Source organism: Chiloscyllium plagiosum, unplaced genomic scaffold (genome assembly GCF_037043375.1).
Source record: "Chiloscyllium plagiosum isolate Xiang-an unplaced genomic scaffold, Cpla_swu_hap1 HiC_scaffold_8, whole genome shotgun sequence".
Classification (NCBI taxonomy): Eukaryota; Metazoa; Chordata; class Chondrichthyes; order Orectolobiformes; family Hemiscylliidae; genus Chiloscyllium; species Chiloscyllium plagiosum.
This window is the reverse complement of record NW_028270146.1, coordinates 44,796,784-44,823,628: the sequence shown is the minus strand read 5'-3', so window position 1 is coordinate 44,823,628 and position 26,845 is coordinate 44,796,784. Positions and strand designations below refer to the sequence as shown.

Here is a 26,845-nt window from a genome sequence, read left to right as displayed (position 1 = left end):
ACTCGCTATAGACCTTAAAGCCTGTACTCCATGTGAACTAAGATTTACAGACCTCGAAAAGTGTAGCAGAAAATGAACAGCCTGGGAGTGCAAGCCTGTCAAAGAGACCACCTGATTTTGATTTCATTAAATTAATGGAGGGAGGTTTGGGCAGGTTCCTTATTCTATGAGCAATTTGATTTTCCAGTATTTATAACACCTAGACAATACGTTCCACTTAGGCACCAAACCAGGAAAATCATTTTGGCGTCATAATATGTAACAGATTTAAAACTGACAGACAGGAAAATGTTCCAGTTTACATTGTAGTTTTGTGGATGATAAAGGGATTAAGGAATTCAACTGAAGTACTACATATCTGGTTTAAAAATATATTTGATTGCCTCATGATTTTTCTGACATCTAATTTTCTACAATTGCAAATCACATGAAATCTGTGCCTTCTCGTTCTCCATTTTTTTACAAGATGGAGTTCTTTCTCCCTGTCTGCTGTAACCAGGACTCTCATGATTTTGAAAACTTCTATCAGATCTCTGCTTAGCCAATGATTTAATTGAAGTCTAAAAATTACTTGATAGGCAAACAGAATCAGCATAGCTTTAGAAAGGGAAATCTTGTCTGACTAATTTGCAAGTTTTCAGCGAAGTCTCAACCAGAGTGGATAGAGGAGAGCCAGCAACTGTTGTATTTAGACTTTAAAAGGTGTTGGACAAGTTATCTCACAAAATATTAAGTTATAAGATAAGAGCCTCTGGTGTTGAAGGTAGTATAGTAATTGGAGGCATGGATAGAGAATTGGTTTATCGTCATCATCATAGAATTATCATAGAATCCCTACAGTGTGGAAACAGGCCGTTTGGCCCAACAAGTCCACACCCACCCTCTGAAGAGTAACCCATGCAGACCCATTCCCCTACCCTATTACTCTACATTTACCACTGACCAATGCACCTAACCTACACATACCTGAACACTATGGGCAATTTTAGCATGGCCAGTTCACCTGACCTGCACATTTTTGAATTGTGGGAGGAAACTGGAGCACCTGGAGGAAACCAACGCAGACACTGGGAGTATGTGCAAGCTCCATACAGACAGTCACCTGAGGCTGGAATCAAACACGGGTTCATGGTGCTGTGAGGCAGTCGTGCTAACCACTGAGCCACCGTGCCACCCCTGTGGTAGGAAACTGAATGGGTTCTTTTTCAGGTTGATGACCTATAACCAGTGGGGTTCCACAGTGCTGGGACCACAACTGTTTACAATATATATTAATGACTTTGTGGAAGGATGTGAATGTACTGTGTCAAATAATCGGATGACACAAAAATAGGTGGAAAGGCAAGTTGTGAAGGGATACAGTTCGCAGAGAGAAATTGATAGATTAAATAAGAGGGTAAAAAGTTGGCAAATGGAATATGTGAGAAAATGTGAAATTATTCATTTTGGAAGGGAGATCGAAAGAAGACTATTATTTAAATGGAGAAAAGCTGCAGAAAGCTGCAGCACAAAGGGGACTTTGGAGTACTTGTGCACAAAACAAAGAAAGCTGTCACACAGCTGTATCAGGGAATCAGGAAGGCTAATGGAATGTTGGCTCTTATTTCAAGTGGTTTGGAGTAGTAAGAATAGGGAAGTCTTACTGCAACTGTACAAGGTGCTGGTGAGACCACATCTAGAGTACAGTGCAGTTTTGGTCCCATTGTATTGGAGGCAGTTCAGAGAAAGTTCACTAGGATGATCCCTGGTATGGAGGGATTGTCTTATGGAGCAAAGGCTACATAGACTGGGACTCTATTCAGGGAGTTGCAGTGGGACTCTATTCAGCGTAGCTTAGAAGAATGAGAGGTGATCTCATAGAATTATAGAATCATAGAATTCCTACGTGTGGAAAAATGCCATTTGGACCATCAAACCTGCACCGGCCCCTCAGACAACACCCTACCCAGACCTAGCCCCAGCCCTATCCCCGTAACCCAGCATTTCTCATGGCTAATCCACCTAGCCTGCACATCCCTGGACACTATAGGGAAATTTAACCTGGCCAATAACCTGCACATCTCATTGAAACATATAGGACTCATAAGGGGCTTTATAGGGTAAATGTTAAAAGGATGTTTCCCCATCCCAGAGGACATAGTCTCGAATTGAAATTTAAGACCGAGATGAGGAGGAATTTCTTCTCTCAGAGGATTGCGAGTCTTTGGAACTCATTGCCACAGAGAGCTGTAGGGCTGAGTCAATATATACGTTTAAAGCTGAGATAAATAGATTCTTGATCAGAAAGGGAATCAAGTGTTACAGGGAAAAAGCAAGAAAGCGGATGTGAGGAATGTTAGGTCAACCATGACCCTGTTGAATGGTGAATCAGGCTCAAATGAGGGACCAGATGATCTACACCTGTTCCTATTTCTTATGATCTTATGGTTTTGGGAACAGGGCAGATGTAGGCCAGATTTTTCCCTTGGTTAGGGAGTCTAGAACAGGGTGAAGAAGGGCCTGTGCCCAAAACGTCGAATCTCCTGTTCCCTGGATGCTGCCTGACCTGCTGTGCTGTTCCAGCAATAAAGTTTCAACTTTGATCTCCAGCATCTGCAGTCCTCACTTTCTCCTAGAACAGGGTGACACAAATTAAAAATTAGAGGGACCATGATGAGGAGAAATTTTCTTTCACGGAGGGTTGTGAATCTTTGATCCTCTACAGCAAACAGCTGAGGACGCTTCATTTTTGAGTAGATTTGTAAAAGAGTTTAATAGATTTCTGATTACCAAAGGCATCAAAGGTTGCAGTGATAGTGTGGGTCAAAATTGTTGAATTGTTAATCAGCTTCGATCATAATAAATGGTGGAACAGGATTGATAGGCTAAATGGCTACCTTCTGTTTTTTTGTTTCTATGTTCCTTCTTTCCTCCAAAGGCACAATCCCAATCTCTATAATCTATCTTCTGAAAAACTGAAGTTTGCCATCCGTGGAACCATCCTTGGAAATCTCTTATGCACTCTCCCTAATATGTTGACATACTTCATATAATATGGCATCCAGAACAAAACCATTCTCCAAATGAAGTCTAACAAGTTCAGAATAACCTCATGTATTCCATGCTGCTATTAATAAAGCCCAGGATACTGTGTGTTTTATTAGCTTCTCTCTACACCTGTCATCTTCAATGGTCTGGTCTATAATTGCTGGGCTTATCATTAAGACTTGACTTTGAATAAGGGAGTAATGTTTACAACTTTCTAGTGTTTTGGCACTTCCTGAGTCTAGGGAAACTGAAAACATTATTGCCAGTGCTACTGCAATTTCTACTCTAACTTCTTTCAATATCCTTGGACATATTACACTCCTGTCCTAGTGCTTTCTCAACTTTAAGTACCAACAGTCTATCTGACACATCTTGCTTATCAATTTTAAACTCTTCTAGTGACCATGGCCTGAGTAGCAATTGCCTTTTTGGTAAAGGTGCAAAGTATTCATTTAACACCTTAATCATGTTCCCTTCTTCCATGTATCAATCCATTTTGGTCCCTTATCGGCCCCATTCCTATCATTACCACACTTTACCTTCACTGTTTATATGCCTGTAGAAGACTGTAGAATTCCCCTTTATGTTGAGTGCTACTTGACTTTTGGCCACCCCCCGGAGATTCACTTTTCTGTTGATTCTCCATTGTATTTTCTTTTGGACACCTGTCAAAAACATACTTTTTCTTCTTTATCTTAATTTCTGCATCCTTTGTGTTTGAGGGAACCCTGGATTTACTTGTCCTACATTTTCCTTTTGATGGAACCTATCTTGACTGTACCCAAACCAAATCCTCTTTGGTTCACTTACTATATCTCTCACCAACCTCTCATTCCACCTCACCTCGCCCCGCTCTGTTCTAGCACCATTGAAATTGTTCAACTGATTTGGTCAACTAAGGCTTTATTCTATGAACCTATTAATGTCTAGAGATAGCTCTGTTGTTTTTCTTACTTGTAGCCAATCTGTACGTGCATACATGCAGTGTTTGTGCACATGGTAGATGGTGCCTTGATATCAAATTTACAAAAGCATATTTTATTCTGAATAGAGTCAAGAAGAAACAGTGGTATTATCGTGCATGAGGTGTCATCAGTAAAACAATCCAAGCTTTCAAAATGTAATAGAATCATAGAAGTGAGTCACAGCATGGAAAGAGCCTTCGGCCCAACTCATTCATGCTGACCAGATATCTTAAATCAATCCAGTCCCATTTGCAGCATTTGGCCTATATCCCTCTAAAGCCTTCCTATTCATGTACCCATCCAGATGTGTTTTAAATGTTGTAATTGTACCAGCCTCCACCACTTCCTCTGGCAACTCATTCAATAAACGCACCAGCCTCTGTGTGAAAACATTGCCCTTTAGGTCCCTTTTAAATGATTCCCTTCTCACTTTAAACCTATGCCATCTAGTTTGGCTATTCACCCTATCCATGCCCCTCATGATTTTATTATCCTCTATAATGTCACCCTTCAGCCTCCGATGCTCAAGGGAAAATACCCACAGCCTAATTGGCCTCTCCCTATAACTCAAACCCGCTAACCCTGGCAACATCCTTGTAAATCTTTCCTGAACCCTGTCAAATTTCACAACATCCTTCCTATAGCAGGGAGACCAGAATTGAAAGCAGTATCCTTTGAACTCAAATAATCGAAGCAGCACACTTACTGTCAGGCAAACTTGAGAACAGGACAAATGACCACCTTCATTTACATTTAAAAATATAGTCACAAGCCATACAATCTTTTAAACTTCATAATTGTAATGAAGGAGAAGTTGAGGTGATGGTGAAATCCATTGGAAGTGTACAAGATTATGACAAGTTTCAATAAAGTATTGAAATTGTTGCTGTCAATAGTTGATCATGCAAGAACTACTGGACATAGATTTAAGTTTTTTTTTGAAATACAAGGGAAGATCTTTGATACACAGTGAATGGTAATGATCTGAAACTCTCTGCCCACGAGGTTGGTAGATGGCAGATGATGAATGATTTCAAAAAGACATTAGATAGGCCCTTGAGGGAAATATTCCTAAAGGACTGTGGGGGATAAAGTAGTGGATTGGGACTGACTGAACTGCTCTACAATGAGCTGGAATCAATGGGGAAAAACACTTTATTCTGTACCAATGTTATGATTCCATGATCCTGTGTTTCTTAACAAAAGCGCAGATTTAGGACACTCAGCCCTGCTGCATAGAGCAATTAAGAGACCTGAAGAGAAGGAGACACTCAGAGTTATGAGTTGGGAGGGACTCAATTTTCAAACAAAACTAGGAAACCCTTCCATCAGGTGATTGGGTGGGGATAGAAGAATGAAAGAGAGACCAAGGAAAAGAAAGGAATGAAACTCGTCCTGGAGGAAAAGATGGAAACTATGGAGCTTTCTCAGAGAGACGTCCCCTAGATCATAACTGGAAGACACCCAAGACAGAATGCCATTGGTGACAGCAGGCCTAAAGCCTTGTCCTCGTTGACCAAGTTTCTCCAAGAATCTACAATTTAGATGTTAGGCCCCTCAGTAATTAATGGAACGAGCCAGATGTCTGTATTAGGTAGCCATTCTAGAGATAGCCTGACTCAATCTTAGGTCATAAGCTCTTCCTGCACTCATCGGATGCAGCATATTAGATCCTGAAATCCAGAAACCATCACTCGGCATTTTTTTTATTCCTGTCATAATTCCTTCCATCAGCCACCAGTTACAGCATGTCGACAGGAGGACACGCAGGGAACCTGCATTGAAGCAGACCAGGAAGGGACGGGGTGCTTTCATCATCATTGTTTGATGTCAGCATTGTGACAGAAAAATTCCACACTGCTGATGTGTCTATCAGCTGCCAAGTCTGTCCAGCCAGTGAAATATTATGCCATGTCTGTCGTTTAAGGGGGCATTTCCAAGCAGCATGCCATGACTAGTAGCTTTTAGATTGAAGTTGAAAACTTAAAATACATAAATCTGTCAGCAAGATTCTCTGATGCATTAGGGAACATCTGAGTCTCATTCATTGTTTTTCCACAACATGTTGGAACCCAAAGGGCAATTTCAGAATGTTGATGTAATAATCAATGGCCTCAAGATACATTTTAAATCACACACAGTTACAGGTGTCTCTATTCTTTCACCTTGATTGAAGCCAGAGTCTCTGCACGCAGGGGGACAGGAGCCCATTTCAAACATCAGTACCTCAGAGTTCTTCACTTCTTTTCTTTGTGCTCACTCACTTGGCACTTAGTTGGAAGTTCACAGCATCTCTGCCCTGCCTTGTCTTGATTTTTCGTGCTTTGCTGTCTCACTCAACCTTTAAAGGTTCATAGTGGTTCCGTCTTGCCTTGCTGTTTAGCACAGACGCAAAGCCAGGCAACTTGTCAGCAGTGATCAGTCAACAGGGTTGACATGTTGCTGTATGGCACAATTCGACATCAGTGTCACACCTACAACATGCACCAGCACCTTATGTGGCAAACACACTACATGTGCATTAACGACAATGAGGATTTTATCAAGGTCAGAATTGAACCTTTCCTTAAATCTTTGTCAGAATCCAGGGGTCAGGCGTTATTAGCATATATATTATGGCTGGGCTATAGGTGGTATGTAATGATACTTTCATTTAAACAACTGGAGAATACCACATTCACAGGAATTTCTTATTAAGGGAGAAGAGTTAGACAAGTACTGGCTCAAACCTCACTGAATGTGCCAAAAACAAATGTCCATTAATGCTCTTGTTGCTGTTGGTATTGATTCAGCTGTTGATTGTTCTGTGAATGAACCTCACAGTCATCATCCACTCTGTCTGCTCCTCTGTCATCTCCACCTATTGAATTGATGAACAGCAAAGTTGTGGAGCACACCACAACTCATACTGAATGCAAAGTGTAACACACACACACTACAAAGGTTATAAAAGTTGAATTCTTTATTCCACTGGCAAATCTTCATAAACATTAATGGAAGAGTGTGGCTGAGAGGAATGAATATTTACAATGGTTATTTACCTATTCTTGAAGATCTGTCAGAATATTGTTGTTGAGATTAATTCTTGATCACTGATAAGTTAGGTAATAAATTCAGTTGGATGAGCTCCTACTGCTAACTGCCCGTGATCAGATAAGACTGATTACCTCATCTCCCAGACACAGAGAGGATCTTCTTCTTTTTCTGGCCTCTTGAAAGATCAAGGGATTTGACCAGATGGTCTTCCTAAGTCTCCTGATGTTGTTGGCACATTCCATTATCACTTCCTAGCTTTCTAGCCACCATCAGTGACTATGTTGTTCTACACCATTCGCACTTCAATGTTGATGCACCAGGCTGCTTTAACCCCTAACTGCTGCTCTACCCTGTTTAGTTCTCTTCTCTTCATGAGCCTTCTCCAGCTCAGGATGCTGCCACCTGGTCTGTCTAGGCATCCAGCCATTGCAAACAGCTCCAATTCCCCCTCCTGGCTCTTTAGCTACCATCAGATGCTTCCCACATCATAAGCCCTGGTCTTCTGTTCCCTTTTGCTTTATCTCTTGTTCATGGTCTCTGTCATCACATCTCTCAGCTTTCCAAAAACACTGTTCCTTACAGGAAAGGGCCTAAAGGAACCAATTTGTTCTCCTCAGTGTCAAATCTTTTTGGAATTCTCTTCATCAAAAGGCAGTGGAAGCAGAGTCTCTGAATATTTTTAATGTAGAGGTAGCTAGGTTCTCACTAAGCAAGGGGTGAAAGGTTATCGAGGGATCGGCAGGAATGTGGCATAATTAGATCACATGATTTTACTGACTTACGAAGCAGATCTAAGAGTCTCAGTAATCTCATTCTGCTCCTAATTTGTATGCTTATTTGCATTCCTGTAAGACTTCTTAGCTCCTCCATTAGCTGGTTGTGACAGGCAGATCTATTTCTTATGAACACTTCCTAGCTGGGCAGACTGCAGGCGGAAAATGAAGAAACTTATCAAAGGTAACATCAACCTCATTTAAATCCATTGTTTATGTGCTGGCATTTCATACAGACACGGCTTCTGGCGTGACTTTGCCTCCAAAATAATAGTTTATCTAATGAAGTAATGTTTATGTTAATCCCTGTAACAAAAGAAACTGGGAATAGATATTATAATGTTGAAGAATCCAACAGAAATTCATTACAATTATGTATTATCTCCAAACATTATATTCCTCACTCATAAATGTATGGGTCTATATTAAGCTGTTAGGCTAAGTAGAAGAAGCATGCTTCTAATAGAGTGTCATGCTTCAAGTGATCTGAAGTAAGACGGAGTATGAGATCTTCATACAATCAGGTAACATTCTGTGATGCAGTGAGATATCATGACCATGTCTCAGAGATGTTCTGACATAATGACTGTGAGATATAACAAAACAGCTTGATCCTCATTCCCTTCATAATGGACAAATTAAACTGCATTTACATGAAACAGAAATTTACCGCATCCAAATTCTATCCCAAATTCATGTCTATCTCGAACAACACCTCCACACAATACAAAAATCTCCGTCAATGTATCGAAGTGTATGAAATGATATAGAACCAAGGTGAGTAAATAGAGTTAGGACACAGATCAACCATGGTATAATCACATGGCAGTACAGACTCGAGGAGCTGACTGGCTTACTGTTATTCCTATATTCTTTCCTATGACTAACTGGAGCCCAGGGATTTGGAGGCCAATATAATCCTGAAAGTAGCTACAATTTTATTTGAAGGTAGGTATAGGAGTATACTTTACAGAATTTAGGATTGTGAGTTATTATATAATCTTGAGGAAACTGGAGGATTATTCACAAAGTTATTATTACTTTATATATAATACTTAATGCTGTGCACAATCTTAATTATGACTTGTTTCAATTTATATCCATATTTTGTAATATTTGTAATTTAACAGGCAGCTTCAAAGCATTTTAATCTCCCTAATTTATAATTTGTGTCTATTAAGGAGACAATTAATTCATGAAAATGCCTCAAGTACAAATCCAGTAAAGGAAAGGAAGTACTTTAGAAGTGAAAGGCTAATATTCTATTCTGTTTGAAAATTATTAACTACTGGCAGTGCATTTTAATTCTATTCAGTAATGAGCCTGTTATTTGAAGTGGAAATGTGGGAAATAAAGGAAGCCAAATCAGATGAACAGGAAGGAAAGCTTGAACAGGAGCTGCCTGCTATTGCAAGACTTTTATTATAACATAATGAAGCATGCATATCTTTTGAACTAATTTCCAATACACATAAATGAAACTGAGCATTTTAATCATTTAGCTAAATATCCTGATAAACAGTTAATTCCTATTTTTAACTACTGAAATTGGAACAAGGCTTCATTCATTATTCTGCTAACCAGGGCAAAGTGGTCCAGAGACTGTGGAAATTAAACTGTCAAATACTTCACAGAAACTGAGAAATCAAATACATAAAATCTGTTCTCACAAGATGAAAAATACATTTAAAAAATTAAACATCTACTAACTTTTCAAAGAGATTCAGATGTTTCAGTAAGAACAGAGAAGATGGTAAAAGAGGGGGAGGTGTGGCATTGTTGATCAGGGACAATATTACAGTTGTAGAAAGGATGTTTGGGGACTCGTTAATGATGTAGTATGGGCTGAGGTTAGAAACAGGAAAGGAGAAGTCACCATGCTGGGAGTTTTCTATAGGCCTCTGAATAGTCCCAGAGATGTAGAGGAAAGGATAGCAAAGATGATTCTCGATAGGAGTGAGAGAGGCAGGGTAGTTGTCATGGGGGACTTCAACTATCCAAATATTGACTGGGATCACTACAGTACGAGTACTATAGATGGGTCAGTTTTTGTCCAGTGTGTGCAGGAGGGCTTCCTGACACATTATGTAGACAGGCCAACAAGGGGCGAAGCCACTTTAAATTTAGTACTGGGTAACGAGCCTGGCCAGGTGTTAGATTTGGAAGTAGGTGAGCACTTTGGAGACAGTGATCACAATTCTGTCAGGTTTACTTTAGTGATGGAAAGGGATAGGTGTACTCCACTGAGCAAGAGTTACAGCTGGGGGAAGGGAAATTACGATGCAATTAGGAAAGATTTAGGAAGCGTAGAATGGGGAAGGAAACTGCAGGGGATGAGCACATTAAAAATGTGGAGCTTATTCAAGGAAAAGCTCCTGTGTGTCCTAGATAAGTATGTATCTGTCAAGCAGGGAGGAAGATATAGAACGCGTGAGCCGTGGTTTACTAAGGAAGTAGAATCCCTGGTCAAGAAGAAGAAGAAGGCTTATGTTACGACAAAATGTGAAAACTCAGTTAGGGCGCTTGAGGGTTACAAGGAAGCCAGGAAAGACCTAAAAAGACAGCTCAGAAGAGCCAGGAGGAGACATGAGACGTTGTTGGCGGATAGGATCAGGATTAACCCTAAGGCTTTCCATAGGTATGTCAGGAATAAAAGAATGACGAGAATTAAATTAGGGCCAATCAAGGATAGTAGTGGGAAGTTGTGTGTAGAGTCAGAGGAGATAGAGGAAGCACTAAATAAATATTTTTTGACAGTGTTCACTCTAGAAAATGAAAATGTTAGTGAGGAAGATACAGAGATACTTGCATCTAGACTAGAAGAGATTGAGGTTCACAAGGAAGAGGTATTAGAAATACTGCAGAGTGTGAAAATAAACAAGTCCCCTGGGCCAGATGGGATCTATCCTAGGATCCTCTGGGAAACAAGGGAAGAGATTGCCGAGCCTTTGGTATTGATCTTCAAATCATCATTGTCTGCAGGAATAGTGCCTGAGGACTGGAGGATAGCAAATGTGGTTCACTTGTTCAAAAAGGGTAGTAGAGACAACCCTGGTAATTACAGACTAGTGGGTCTCACTTCAGTTGTTGGTAAAGTGTTGGAAAAGGTTATAAGAGATAGGATTTATAATCATCTAGAAAAGAATAATCTGATCAGGGACAGTCAGCACGGTTTTGTGAAGGGTAGGTTGTGCCTAACGAATCTTATTGAGTTTTTTGACAAAGTGACCAAACAGGTAGATGAGAGTAAACCAGTTGATGTGGTGTATATGAATTTCAGCAAGGCACTCGATAAGGTTCCCCACAGTAGGCTATTATACAAAATGCGGAGGAATGGGATTGTGGGGGACATAGCAATTTGGATCAGTAATTGGCTTGCTGAAAGAAAACAGAGGGTTGTAATTGATAGAACATGTTCATCTTGGTGTCCAGTTACTAGCGGCATACCGCAGGGTCGGTGTTGGGTCCACTGCTGTTCGTCATTTTTATAAATGACCTGGATGAGGGCTTAGAAGGGTGGGTTAGTAAATTTGCGGACAACACTAAGGTCGGTGGAGTTGTGGATAGTGATGAAGGATGTAGTAGGTTGCAGAGAGACATAGATAGGATGCAGAGCTGGGCTGAGAGGTGGCAAATGGAATTTAATGTGGACAAGTGTGAGGTGATACACTTTGGATGGAGTAATCGGAATGCAAAGTACTGGGCTAATGGTAAGATTCTTGGGAGTGCAGATGAGCAGAGAGATCTCAGTGTCCGTGTACACAGATCCCTGAAAGTTGCCACCCAGATTGACAGGGTTGTTAAGAAGGCATATAGTGTTTTGGCCTTTATTAATCGAGGGATTGAGTTCTGGAACCAGGAGGTTATGCTGCAGCTGTACAAAGCTCTGGTACAACAACACTTAGAGTATTGTGTACAGTTCTGGTCACTGCATTATAAGAAGGATGTGGAAGCTTTGGAAAGTGTGCAGAGGAGATTTACTAGGATGTTGCCTGGTATGGAAGGAATGTCTTACGAGGAAAGGCTGAGGGCCTTGAGGCTGTTCTCATTAGAGAGAAGAAGGTTGAGAGATGTCTTAATAGAGACATACAAGATATTCAGAGGGTTAGATAGGGTGGACAGGGAGAGCCTTTTTCCAAGTATGGGGACTGCAAACACGAGGGGACACAACTTTAAAGTGAGGGGAGATAGGTCAGAGGTAGTTTCTTTACTCAGAGAGTAGTAAGGGTATGGAATGCTTTGCCTGCAATGGTAGTAGATTCGCCAAGTTTAAGTGCATTTAAGTCGTCACTGGACAGGCATATGGATGTACATGGAATAGTGTAGGTGGGATGGGCTTCAGATTAGTATGACAGGACGGCGCAACATCGAGGGCCAAAGGGCCCGTACTGCGCTGTAATGTTCTATGTTCTATGTAGACCAATTATCATGACAATGCTTCAAATAACAAGTACAAATTTTTAGCTTAATTATGAAGACAAAAATCAATTTAAAAGATTCATGCACAAATTTAATTCTAAAATATTAACTAAAGTCAACATTATTTCCAGAAAATGTTTTTCAAGTACAGTATCACAGAAACTTTAAAACAATTATATAGATATAATAGTCATATATCAATGTTAAAATTTTAATTTTAATTTTAGTTGATATGATTAAATTAACTTTGCACATTTAAACTGAACAACCCAAAATGCAATCCAATGACTTAGACCTGTTTTTGTAGCATTGACTTAAAATTGCATTTTAAAGCCAATGAAACACAAAGCCATTTTTATTACACTTATCTGGTGTGGCAAGTGTGTAATAAAATCCTCACTTCTACAGCTGCCACATCATCACTCATCCAGCAGTATACTCCATTACAGTAGTCCAATAACTGAATAGTTCCTCAGCCTGTTTTCTGGTATTTTACACCAATAGCAATGCATTTCCGCTTGATAGAAGGAACTGAGGCAATAATAAATGAACCAAAAATGAGATGCAATTTATAAAGGAGGCTCAAATCCAACAAAACAACCATCAAAATGTTTAGGAATAGGAAAATGTCAACAAACCTATCCTTTACTGATCTGTAAATTTTGTCATCTCCTCACCATAAACAACAGTCTATTCTGTCTCTGGAAATACATTTTTATTAGCTCTTGGAACTATGATTTCATTGAGTGTGTTGCAGTGATCAGAAAACGTATCCATTCCACATCAGCTTCACGCCATGAGATGAATTAGCTTCTGGAACAGCAAGACTTCATTTCATTTTTATAATCCTCCTGTCAGGTCCAAGGATAATGTATTAAAGTGGTAAACTCAGCTGACCTGAATGTATAAGCTGGAGTACCTTATTCCACAGTCTGTTAATTAAAGCTTTATCAAGGATCTTACATTGCCCATGAAGGAGAGAAATCAGATGGCTCAGTGCACTGGCTGGACTGCTTCTCTAGTAAGAAAATGAATGTAGTTAACATCATGCTGGTAATGACATTCATCTGGCATCACTTCAAAAAGTATTTAACAATAGACCAGTTGAATTCCACCATTCATGGTAATGATTCATGAGGAAAGCATACAGAATTAACAGTATTAATTCTAATAATACATAAAAAGAAAATGTTAGTAGGGCACAAATAAGAAAGAAATAAAAGGATTTTAAAAACACAATGCAATTACTTATTTATTGTTAAAGTCAGAACTAATGCTAACTAATATCTGAAAACATATGCAGGTAACATCATAATATCCTGGGTTAAGAATCAGAAAATGAATCTGAAGAACGTAAACAGTTCATAAATGAAAGTCCATTATACAGTTGACATAATCCTAATATTGCTAGCAGACAATAAAACAAAAACAATTTACCAGCAACTCCACAGAAGATTCACAAAGTCTAATTCAATATGCTACAGAAGTAAAACCTCATCTTTTCATTCCTCTGAACTTCTATTCAAATATAATTTTGAATGCTTCTAAAAGATTGCCAGTCTCAGTAATTAATTTAAAAACATTTCTTATGGTCCATCATTAATGATATTAATAATAAGCTTTATCTGTCCTGTATCTCCACCATTTCTCAACCTATTAAACAAAATATATTATCTATCATCTAATATTCTTCAAAAATTCATAACTTTGTTTAGGTTAGCAGTAGTTTCTGCTAAATGTAATGTCAAGAATAAAACTCAAAGAATATGATCAACCATCTCTCCCCTTTAAAGTTTGTGTGAAGTCATATAGCCATAAAAATAAGATAAACAAAAACATAATCCATTATTGAGGTGCTACAGGTCTTAGATTTCAAAGGTATTGTCTAAGGAGCTATGATTAGTTGTTGCACTGTATTTTATATACACTACTAATACTGAGCATTGTGGTGGAGGGATTGAACATTGAAGATACTAGATATGGTGCTAATCCAGTGGGTTGCTTTGACCTGAATAGTATCAAGCTTCTTGAGTGCTATTAGTGCTTCATTCATCCAAGCAACTGGATAGTATTCTATCACACTGTTCTTCTGCACCTTGTAGATAGTGGACAGTACTATTCCAGATAAACTGACATCAATCAAGTTTTCTTGTACACATCAGGTGGAAATTGATATAGTTATAACTTACCATTTTCAAATGAAAGTTTAAGTTAAGTGGGCGGCACGGTGGCCCAGTGGTTAGCACTGCTGCCTCACAGCGCCAGAGACCCGGGTTCAATTCCCGCCTCAGGCGACTGACTGTGTGGAGTTTGCACGTTCTCCCCGTGTCTGCGTGGGTTTCCTCCGGGTGCTCCGGTTTCCTCCCACAGTCCAAAGATGTGCAGGTCAGGTGAATTGGCCATACTAAATTGCCCATAGTGTTAGGTAAGGGGTAAATGTAGGGGTATGGGTGGGTTGTGCTTCAGCGGGTCGTTGTGGACTTGTTGGGCCGAAGGGCCTGTTTTCACACTGTAATGTAATCTAATCTAAAAAAATCTAATCTTAACTTTGTAATTTTAGGACAGGGTGTTTAAAGTAAAATCAAATGACATGTCTTTATTGGATGACGTGTTACCGTAATGTAAGCTAATTGGGAATTTGTGTGTGGAGTCAGAGGAGATAGGGGAAGTGCTAAATGAATACTTTTCATCAATATTCACACTAGAAAAAGACAATATGGTTGAGGAGAATACTGAGATACAGGCTACTAGACTAGGTGGGATTGAGGTGCATAAGGAGGAGGTGTTAGCAATTCTGGAAAGTGTAAAAATAGATAAGTCCCCTGGGCGGGATGGGATTTATCCTAGGATTTACTAGGAAGGCAGGGAGGAGATTGCAGAGCCTTTGGCTTTGATCTTTCTGTTGTCATTGTCTACAGGAATAGTGCCAGATGACTGGAGGATATCAAATGCTGTTCGCTTGTTCAAAAAGGGGAGTAGAGACAACCCTGGAAATGATAGACCTGTGAGCTTTGCTTAGGTTGTGGGTAAAGTGTTGGAAAGAGTTATAAGAGATAGGATTTTTAATCATCTAGAAAGAAATAAGTTGATTAGGGATAGCCAACACAGTTTTGTGAAGTGTAGGTCATACCTCACAGACCTTACTGAGTTCTTTGAGATGATGATCAAACAGGTGGATGAGGGTAAAGATGGTGTATATGGATTCCAGTAAAGTGTTTGATGAAGTTCCCCACAATAGGCTATTGCACAAAACACAGAGGGATGGGATTGAGGGTCATTTCATGGTTTGGATCAGAAATTGGCTAGCTGAAAGAAGACAGAGGTTGGTGGTTGATGGGAAATATTCATCCTGAGTTCAATTACTAGTGGAGTTCCACAAGGATCTGTTTTGGGTTCGTCATTTTTATAAATGACCTGGATGAGGGCATAGAAGGATTGGTTAGTAAATTTGCGGATGACACTAGGGTTGGAAGAATTGTGGATAGTGCTGAAGGATGTTGTGGATTACAGAGAGAAGTAGATAAGCTGTAGAACTGGGCTGACAGATGGCACATGGGAAAAGTGTGAGAAGATTCACTTTGGAAGGAGTAACAGGAATGCAGAATGCTGGGCTAATGGTAAGATTCTTGATGGTGTAGATGTCCAGGTACATTGAAAGTCGCTGCCAGGTTGATTGAGTTGTTAAGAAGGCATGTAGTGTTTTACCTTTATTGGTAGAGAGATTACGTTTCGGAACCATGAGAGCATGCTGTAGCTGTACAAAACTCTGGTGCAGCCACATTTGGAGTATTGTGTACAGTTCTGGTCACTGCGTGATAGGAAGGATGTGGAAGCTTTGGAAAGGGTTCAGAAGAGATTTACTAGGATGTTGCCTGGTGTGAAAGGAAGGTCTTACCAGGAAAGGCTGAGGGACTTGAGGCTGTTTATTTTGGAGAGAAGGAGGTTGAGGTGACTTAATTGAGACATACAAGATAATCAGAGGGTTAGATAGGTTGGACAGTGAGAACCTTTTTCCTTGGATGGCAATGGCTAGCATGAGGGGACATAGCATTAAAATGTGGGGTGATAGATATAGGACAGATGTCAGAGGTAGTTTCTTTACTCAGAGAGTAGTAGGGATACTGCCTGCAACAGTAGTAGACTCACCAACTTTAAGGGCATTTAAATGGTCATTGGATAAACATATGGATGAAAATGGAATAGTGTAGGATAGATGGGCTTCATATTGGTGCACAGGTCGGGCGAAATATCGAGGGCAGAAGGGCCTGTACTGCACTGTAATGTTCTATGTTCTAATGCTTTCAGGGCTATTCCCAAAATTTGAAGCATTTTAGGATTCATAGATTAACATAAAATTTAAATCACGTAAACAAGGCAATTGGTTTAATTGGTCTATCATACTGATTATATGCCAATCAAACCTCCTTGTACGCAAACTGCCTCATCTATGACATTGACGTGTATGTATCAAGACTTCCCTTAAATGACTTAATAATATCTATTTCAATTATTTCATGCAGCAATGAGTTCCACATTCTGAATAAAATGAAAATCCCAATGAAAGTTTTATTAGCGACAATCTTATATTTACTTTTTTTTGGACTCATCAAAAAATGAAAATTTTGCTACATTTGCCATGTCAAATACCTCTGTTCCCTCTCAACTTGACTATTTCAATATTCTCTTGGCCAGTCTCCCATTAAACATCCCCATGAACTTCAGCTCATTTAAAACCAATTGCCCTTGTCCTAATTTTAACCAAGTCCCATTTACCCATCACTCAGATGCTCCCTCACTGACCAAAATCTTGATTTTAAAATTCTCACCATATTTTCAAGTTTGTCTGTGGTTGGATATTCTCATATCTCTTAGCCCACTCCAGTACAAGCTCCAATACCTCTGCACTCTTCAAAATCTGGCTGTTTGCACACCATATATTGCAATTGGTGACCATGCCTTCAATGGCCTGGACAATGAGATTTTGAATTCCATCTCTAAACACTTTTGCCTCTCTACCTCAGTTTTCCTCCTTTCAGAAACTCATTAAAATGATTACATTGTTTTTATTCTCTTGGGGAATATGGGCATTCCTGGCTAGGCCATCATTTATTGCCCATCCCTTAAGAAGATGTCAGTTAGCAATCTTCTTGAACCACTGTGGGTACACTTTACACTGCTGTTATGCATGATGTTTCAGGATTTTGTTCCAGTGACAGTGAAGCAATGACAATATTGTTCCAATTTAAAATGGTATGTATCTTGGAGGAAAACTTAGAGCAGTTGATATTGCATGTAGCTACTGCCGTTTTTCTTATCGGCAATGTCCCTTCTCAGCTGTGTGGCCACTTGGAAAGTCCGCACACACCAGTCAACGCGTGGACAAATTGACATCCAATTCTGGACGTTGCTGCCACACAGAGATCTTGGAGGTCAGTGCAGCACCAGGAGTATTAAAAGGAATGTAAATTCTAGGTGGTAGAGGTCATGGGTTTCAAAGGTGTTGATAAGGAGCCATGATGTGTTCTTACACTGTATCTTGTACACAATACTGTCTCTGAGTGTTGGTGTTGGTGCTGGAGAGAGTGAATGTTGAATGTTTTAGATAGGGTGCTAACTAAGCGGGCTGCTTTGTCCTGAATAGCATTGAGATTCTTGATTGCTCTTTGAACTTCACTCGTACAGGCAAGTGCACAGTATTCTATTACAATACTCATCTATGCCTTGTAGATGATGGACAGATTCTTAGAAGTCAGGATGTGAGTTTCTTGCTACAGTATTACCAGCTTCTCACCTGCTCTAGTAGCAACAGTATTTGTAAGGCCAGTCAAATTCAGAATCTGATCAATGACTATCTGAAGATTGTTGATGGTGGGCATTCAGTGATGATAGTACCAATGAATGTCAAAGTTGATGGTTGGGCTCTCTTTTGGTAGAGATGTTCATTGCCTGACACTTGTGTGCTGTAAATATTACTTGCCACTTATCAGCCCAAACCTGAAAGTTGTCTGTGTCTTGCTCATTTTGACACAAACTGCTTCAGTATCCAAGGATTTGTAAATGGTGCTGAACATGCTACCTTATGATGGAGGGAAGGTCATTAATGAAGCCGTTGAAAATGATTGAGCCGAGGAAACTACTACCTGAGGAAATCATGCAGTGATATCCTGGGATGAGCTGATTGAGTTCTAACAATCACAGCCACCTTGTTTTGTTCTTGGCTCATCTCCAAACCCTGCTGACCTCTTTCTCCAAGGTTGCCACTGACTCCGGTTTTACCAGGGCTTCTTAATGCCACACTTGCTAAACTGTCCCAGCATCTTCTTTTGTGCTTCAGTCTCAAATTTCCTTTGACAATGCTCCTGTGAATTGAATTGAAGGACTATTATGTGATAGATCTGCAAGTTGGTATGCTCCTTATTTTATATTTTAAAGACCTCTAACAGTCTCCTTTTAGCTTTCTTTTTTCCAAGCAAAAAGAGCTGCAGTCTACTCAATCTTTCACTGATAGCTGAATTTTCTCAGTTCCTGAAGCATCCTTACAAATAATTATGCACTTTGCCATTGCCTCATTACTCATTTCGTCCAACTGAGATCCATATAAATTTAATATTTCCCCTACCTTTATGTTCTATTCCTCTAAAAATTAACTCCAGTACTTAGCTTGTACTTTCAATAATCCCCAAAACCAATTATGCCACTTTCAATGATTTGTGAACCAGTATTTCTCTCCTATTAGCACAGTGACGAAGATTGAGAATGGGTAAATGAATTTTCTGAGTTAGACTTGGCACTTTGACCTTTCTGTGACAAGTTGCACTTAACACTGTTTATCCTATACTTCTTTGCTTTTCCTTAGCTTCATGTGACGTCTCACTATATACAGAACAATGAAGGACACTCTACGCTTTCAATTTCTGAAATAGATCCAAATGATCACATTCATCTTTTCTGATTCTTTGTATTCTTGGTAGTCTGCAATATTTCTCTCAAGAAACTCATCTCTGCTGCCAGTATTTTTGCTCATCAATTTCACTCAGGTTAATATAACATGGGGCTCACCACAGCTTCACAAACTTTTCTTGAATTTTAACTAGAATAGACCAAAGGATGAAGGAACGGAAATAGGTAATTCAGCCCTTCGAGTTTGATCCATCTTTCAATGAAATCATGCTTGATCTGATAATCATCAACTCCACTTTCCTGCCGTTTCCCTATAACCCACTTAAGAATCTGTCTATCTCATATAAGATTGTAAAATGTAGAAACAGAAGTAAGCCGTTCAGCTCACTGGATCCATTTCTTCAGTATTTTTAGCATTCAGAAAGAAGTCCAAACCTTTTAATATTTTCCTCATGGTTTCCATTGTCTAGCATAACCTGTATGCCATCTGTTCATCAGTATTCCCTCCAACTATCATACATATATTTTGCTGGTATTTGCCAGTTTTAGTTTCATTCTTTTAGTATGTATATCAAATTTCCTACCTTCCACAGTAAGCTAAAGGAAGTGATGGCCTTGTGCTTTTATCAACTCGCCTATTAATCAAGGGATCCATTCTGGGGACGTGGGTTCAAACCTTGCCATGGAGATGGTGGAATTTGAATGCAACAATTTAAAAATAAATAAATCTGGACTTACAACTTTAATGATGACCATGGAGCCATTGTCAATTACCAGGGAAAACCCATCTGGTTCAGTAATGTTCTTTAGGGAAGGTAATTGCTATCCTTACCTAGTCTGGCCCACATGTGACTATAGACACATAGTTTTTATTCTTATTGACAAAAAGGAAAACTCATCACCAAATTACAAAGGAAAATACACACATCCCCATTATTGTTATGAACTAATTAGTTTTCCTCAATATTTCCCTTAGCTATTCAAACTCTTCCTACTTTTCTAAAAGGGGGTGGGGGGTTAGTTCTTCTCAGCTACCCTGAAAGAACTGACTCCTGTGAAATGTTGGCATCCTCAGTTCTAAACTAACATCTTAACATGTATTCTCTCTGAGAGAAACGATCAAGGAAGACATCAATCTTCAAAAAACACAAAAACACCAAATCCCCACTGTGTTTTTCTTCTTTATCTTCTTCCTCCTTTTGTTTTATTCATTCATGGGATGCAAGTGTCACTGACTGGGCCAGCATTTATTGCTCATCCTTAATTGTCTAGAGGACAGTTAAGGGTCAACCATTCTGAACCACTCTTGTGGGTCTGGACTCACGTATCGGCCAGAATATGTCAGGATGACAGTTTCCTTCCCTAAAAGACATTAATGAATTAGCTTGGTTTTTCCAACAATTGGCAATGGTTGTAGGTTTGCTCGCTGAACTGGTGGGTTTGTTCTCAGACATTTTATCACCATGCTAGGTAACATCATCAATGAACCTCCGGTGAAGCTTTGGTGTTCTGTCCCACTTGCTATTTATGTGTCTTGGTTTGTTGTGGTAGGTGATATCATTTCCAGTTCTGTTTCTGAGAGGTTGGTAAATGGAGTCCAAATCTAAATGTTGGTTAATGCAGGTCTGGTTTGAATGCCAGGCCTCTAGGAATTCCTGTGCATGTCATTGTTTAGCCTGTCCTAGGATGGATATACTGTCCCAGTTGAACTTGTGTCCCTCTTTGTCTGTGTGTGTGGATACCTGTGACAGTTGGTCATGTCTTTTGGTGGCTAGTTGGCACTCATGTGTCCTGGTGGCTACCTGCCTGCCTGTTTGTTGCAATCCTTGCAGGGTATTCTGTATATAAAATTCATTCAGCTGGCTGTAGGTAAGGTTCCTTTAAATTCATCAGGAGCTGTTTCAGTATGGTGGTAGATTTGTGGGCTACAATTATGCCTGGGGGTCAGAGTAGTCTGGTCATCATCTCTGAAATGTTTTTGATGTATATTAGGGTGGCTGGAGTCTGTGGGCGTGTTGTGACTTCCTGTTTAGGTCTGTTGCGCGGGTATCGGTGGACTGTGCTTATTGGGTACCCATTCTTCCTGAATGTGTTGCATAGGTGTTTCTCCTTGTCTTTGTGTAGTTCCTGGGTGCTGCAGTGTGTTGTGGCTCATTGAAATAATGTCCTGATGCAGCTCCGTTTCTGGGTGTTCAGATGGTTGCTCCTGGTCAGTGTGTGTGTGTGGCTTTCCTATAAACGCTGGTCTGTGGCTCTGCATTGGCTTTTCGTTCTACTTTGACATCCAAGAAGGGGAGTCAGTTGTTGTTCTCTTCCTCTTTGGTGAACTTTATACCAATGAGGACGTTGTTTATGTGTTTGTGGGTTTCTTCTAGATTGTCACGTTTCGTGATGACAACGTTGTCATCCACATAGGTGTCATCTTTGGGTCTGCTATGAAAGCATTCCCACTTCTGACCTGATGTTGAAAGGAAGGTCACGAATGAAACAGCTCAAAATGGTCGATACAAACAGCACGGAGTTGGAGCCCCCTTTGGGCTGGGCTGGATTCCGTCCTACCTATGGTGGGTCAACTCCACCTTTGAGCAGAGAAACCAAGAGGATAATCAATATCAAAATACTCAGTAAGGTTTTACTAACTGCTTCGTAACACACAACAAAAAGATTAAACAGAAATCCAGCATAATATCCCCTTGTTTTTTCATGCTACCCTGACGGATGAGGAAACAACTCAAGGAATTAGTTGAAATGTTCTGAGAAAGGGTCACTGGACCCAAACCGTTAACCCTGATTTGTCTCCACAGACGCTGCCAGACCTGCTGAGCTTTTGTAGCAATTTCTGTTTTTGTCATCTGCAGGCATGTCAACTAGAATCTCATTGGTGGGTATCCGCCTCCGAATTCGCCCAGCTGATTGTAGACATGTTTAGCAGATCTCACTACGTCACCAGTAGTGTTTTACAAAAAGTATCCTATTTCTTCTACAATAAACTATTTGTTGTCGCATGTGTGCTCCTAACAGGATATTTATTCTCGTTTGGAAACTCTTTAGTAGAAGATACAGTTTAAATTAGGAAACGTCCATTTTGGGGTCGATCTGATTTGAATTAAATGAATGACGTTTATTTATATGTTCCTGCTATAGCTAACAAAACCTCACGGCGTGTAGTACACTACATGAAACAACAAGAAATGTCCAAATTGTTGCAGGATGTGAAATACCAACCAGCCAACAGCGCCCTCTAATGATGACTGAACTCGGTAGCAATATTTAATATTTACATGTCAACACTGCATCCAGATAAGCCAAAGTTAAATCCATTGTGCTAATTTTAAGTTTTCTGCCTAAATTTTAAAATTAAGTTAAATTATCTGTACATGAGAGTGCTCTTATTTCGAATTATGAGCAACTCTTAACGGAATAGTGGAAACTGTCTCCTTGCTGGAGTATAAACCATTTAACGTACACTTCGAGTCAGCTATCCAAAAAACTACAGCTGATTGCCAGTGCGAATGCTTCCATCAGCTTAACAACCGAAAGACATAGCGAATGAAAAATCAATGGTTAAACACTCAACGAAACTGTCGTGTTTAACGCCTCTGAAATATTAACTGTTAAAAGGTCAGCCACTAATTCTTCGTGTCTTGTTGCATAGACAGCAATATATCTCATTATTTTGACGTTTTAGAGTATTCTGTTTCAAACCAAACCCATCCGCTTTTTTTTTAATTCAGTCGCAGGAAATACAAATTGAACTTTTCAGTAAGAAGAAAAACGGGGCAATGCAATTAAGGAAAATAATTCCTCTTTGTTGGACCATTCCAAACAATATTCTCAAAGTTTATTAGCTAATACTTCCTTCTTTTAAAAACTCTTTCGTGAATGTGAGTATCTCTGGCAAGGCAAGCATTTGTTGCGTATCCCTCAATGTCTATTTTTTTTATTTCGCCATTGGTCCGCCGCTGGGTCAGCGACCTGATGAAGGAGCAGCGCTCCGAAAGCTAGTACTTCCAAAGCAGCCTGTTGGACGAGAGCCTGGTGTTGTGTGACTTTTAACTGGGTCTGTTGCAGTTATCCTGCACAACGCTAAACTCCTTCTCGTGGGCGCACTATCACGTTCTCGCCCCGTGTCGTACTTTTTCAGTTTAGAAATAGTCCTGGATTTCGATGATCTGGAAGCCCCCAAAGCAGGTCCGGGGCCAGTGGCTGTTTCCTCGGAGACATAAAATCTTGGAAGCTGCCAGTCCGTCCTGCCCTGTTCCCATATGGCCTGGCTCAGTGCTGAGGTATTCCATTGTTGCTGGATCATCCCCGGGGCGGGGTCTACAAGGGGGCGGGGCCTGTCTTCATTCAACACAGGAGTTTTAAAAGGGGACCAGCCGTGGCGGTTCGATCACAGCAGCAGGGAGGCACTTGCTACCTGGGAAGGGGAGGGCGGAGGCTCGAAATTACAAACCAACCATGAAGCTCCTGAAGGAGCTGGTGGCTGTGTTCATCCTGTTACCCCGCTTTCTCATCACCGCCTTCATGCTGTGGCTCCTCGATATCCTGTGCCTCCGAAAGCGGCTGTTGTCTAAGAGTAGGCAACAGAGCGAAGGAAATGCCGATGATCCTCCCCTGTGTGTCTCGGACACAAACCGAATGTTTACGCTGGACTCCCTCAGAGCGATCTGGTACGGCCAGAAACTGGACTTTTTCAAATCCGCCCACGTGGGCTCACCGGCTCCCAACCCTGAGGTGGTGCAGCTCCGGGACGAGAGCACGGTCCGGCTGCTGGACTATAGCAGCGGCGGCAGACCACTCATTCTCAACTTTGGCAGCTGCACCTGACCCCCTTTCATGGCGCGTCTTAAATCCTTCCAGAGGCTCGCCGCCCAGTATGCTGACATTGCAGACTTCCTCCTGGTCTACATTGAGGAAGCCCACCCTTCTGACGGCTGGATCAGCACCGATGCCCCGTATGACATCCCAAAGCACCGCTCCCTGCAAGACCGCCTGAAAGCTGCCAGTCTGATGGACAGAGAGAACCCTGGCTGCCTTGTGGTGGCCGACACCATGGACAACTCTTCCAACGCTTCCTACGGCGCTTACTTTGAACGGCTGTATGTCGTCCAGAACCAGAAAGTCGTGTATCAAGGAGGGAGGGGGCCAGAAGGATACAAGATCTCCGAACTCAGAATGTGGCTTGAGCAGTATACAAACCAGAGCCACAATCCCGGCACTGTCCTGGTTGAAGTGTGAATGAACTAAATGCACTGAACTCGTAGAAAGGTTTAATATATTTTGAAAACAATTCTTCCTCCCTACTATTTACCGCAATGTTTATGACTGGTTAACGAACTGGTGAAACAAGTGCTAACGTGTAATGTACGGTTAATATGACCTTGATGTATATTTGTAAATACTCTGTGAAATACTATGTATTTTGTGTGTGTGTGTGTGTGTTTCTAAAGCGATTTACCTGACTTGAAAAGAGAATTTACTGTATAGTGAGAATTCGCACATGTTCTTGACACTTCTTTGTGAAAGCCGGTTTCGAAATGGCTTTCTGCCAGGAAACCGCGCCTGATGTGACAAGTGTCCGGGATACGGTGGATTTTGTGTCAGATCAGTATTGTATTGGGTTTGATGAAAACAAGTGTTTCGAAATCGCGGGCTTTGTATATAATCGCATATCTGCATTCTTTTGAAATCAACCATTTTTAATACATTTTATAGTAAATGTTCAAAAAAAAGCGAGGATTGTGGTTCATTACTCCGTAATTTAAGGTTTGGTTCTATTTGGTTTTGGATGTGGATAAGCGGGAAAGGAACAGGTCCTACCAACTAGGAGAAACTGAGGACTGCAGATGCTGAGTCGAGAGTGTGGTACTGGTAAAGGTCAGGCAGCATTGGAGGAGCAGGAGAATCGATGTTTCGAGCATAAGCCCTTCATCAAGATGCTGCCTGACCTGCTGTGCTTTTCCAGGTCCTACCAAGTGTCAAGATCAGTTTAACACGGGTCAACATTATTTCAGGAGCAGGTCTTCTGGATGCTCTACCTCTGCCCCTACGGAATCTTTTTACTATCCCTTCTTACCTGGAAAAGCTTACATGACCTAACATTTCTGAACATACGAAATTGGCCGGTCGGAGCAAACGGCTGGTCCGACCAGCCTGCACCACATCTTGTTCATCTCTTCCTACCTATGTAGTCCCCAAAAAGAGACAAAGGACAGTACAATCTAGGTTCAATGGGGTCCACTAAGTGGAAAATTCCTCTCTTAACCTCCCCCCCCCCCCCCCCCACACACACACACACACCCCGCGCGGACACTAAGCAGTCAAAAACAACCCAGGCCGACCACATGGACCAAGTTGTTATCTATAAAGATATTGTTCCTCTGTTAATATTGACATTTTCCATGCACTCTATTGTCAAGTTCTGGTCATCCTTTAAGCAAGTTCGAAGATAATCATAGTATCCCCACAATGCGGAAGCAGGCTATTCGGCCCATCGAGAGATGGGTAGATGGTCAGACAGCTTAAATGACAAAAAGTTTCAGAGTGAGAGTGCAAAGGGAATAGGACAAGATAGAAGATGCTTCATTCCTGATGAAGGCCCTTGCCCGAAACATCGATTCTCCTGCTCCTCGGATGCTGCCTGACCTGCTGAGCTTTTCCAGCACCACACTCTCGACTCTGATCTCCAGCATCTGCAGTCCTCACTTTCTCATAATTACGTTTGTCGCGTCTTCTAATGTTATAGAGCATTTACTTATAATGTTGAATAATATAAAACTGTCAATGTTCACCATGGCAGCCTGGAATAAGTGCAAAGAAATGAATAAACTATAAATAAGTTTAATGTTAAAACGTCGCTGTCCAAATTTTAAGACATGGACTCACGCTTACGATTCTCCGCGCTGCCTTCATACTTAGAACAAGATGACATCTGACCCAAGTATCACAAAAACCCAGGAAGGTTGACGCTAAATTCCTCACAATTCCCTGATATTGTGTTCTACACAAGCGCATTTTGGAAAGTTCTTCACCATACATTCCCCAAAGCTGTTGAACCATAATTTGCCACTTCAGTGAAGGCGAGGAGGTCTAGCAAGTTTCTTTCCGATTCTGTTTTCGAATAGCTTGATGGTCTATATAGGTTGCTGTTTTATTTTTCATGTTATTTAAAGGTCTTGCCACTTCGTTGACAAAGGAAGTCCTAATGTACCGACATAGGAAGACCAACAATTCGCATAGGTTTACTGTAGTGCGCTCAAATCTCACCTTCTCAATGGGTGTTCGGTGTATTGAATGTTCCTAGTCATCCTTTGTTGTTTTTATATTCTGTCCAAACTTTTGACATGACACCTACCTTCGTGCAATTTTTTATTCCTAAAGTTTGAAACTATCTTTAATTTGTTGCGTCTTCCCCTTGGAAATGTTCTTTCTGGTTGGAATGTGACGTGAAAGGCAGCGTGGAAAGAAGGAATTCTAGAACTGAAAGCATATATGTGAATAATGGGACAAAACGGGATCCACCAAAGACCAGAAATATAGATCTATATATACACAAACAAATATAAAAAACGTATTCGAGTATATATGTTAATCCGGGGAGAAATAATGATTTCTGAGGGGTGTAATCTTTACATCTAGGTAAACAGTCCAAAGCAATTGTTTCAATCAATAAAGGATCTATCATTAACATTTTAACCCATTTTAAAATCCTGATGTTTTTGT

At 40.6% G+C, this 26,845-nt stretch overlaps 1 protein-coding gene and 1 long non-coding RNA gene across 2 annotated transcripts in view; both read left to right on the top strand.

Moving 5' to 3' along the window:
- LOC148149386 (uncharacterized) overlaps positions 1–26,845 on the top strand; it is a 104,302-nt gene that overhangs the window by 40,935 nt on the left and 36,522 nt on the right. The window lies entirely within an intron of this gene.
- On the top strand, positions 23,518–25,965 carry dio3a (iodothyronine deiodinase 3a). The gene has a single exon (XM_043697401.2). The coding sequence runs from the start codon at positions 23,582–23,584 to the stop codon at positions 24,359–24,361; it is 780 nt and encodes a 259-aa protein (XP_043553336.2). The 5' UTR covers positions 23,518–23,581; the 3' UTR covers positions 24,362–25,965.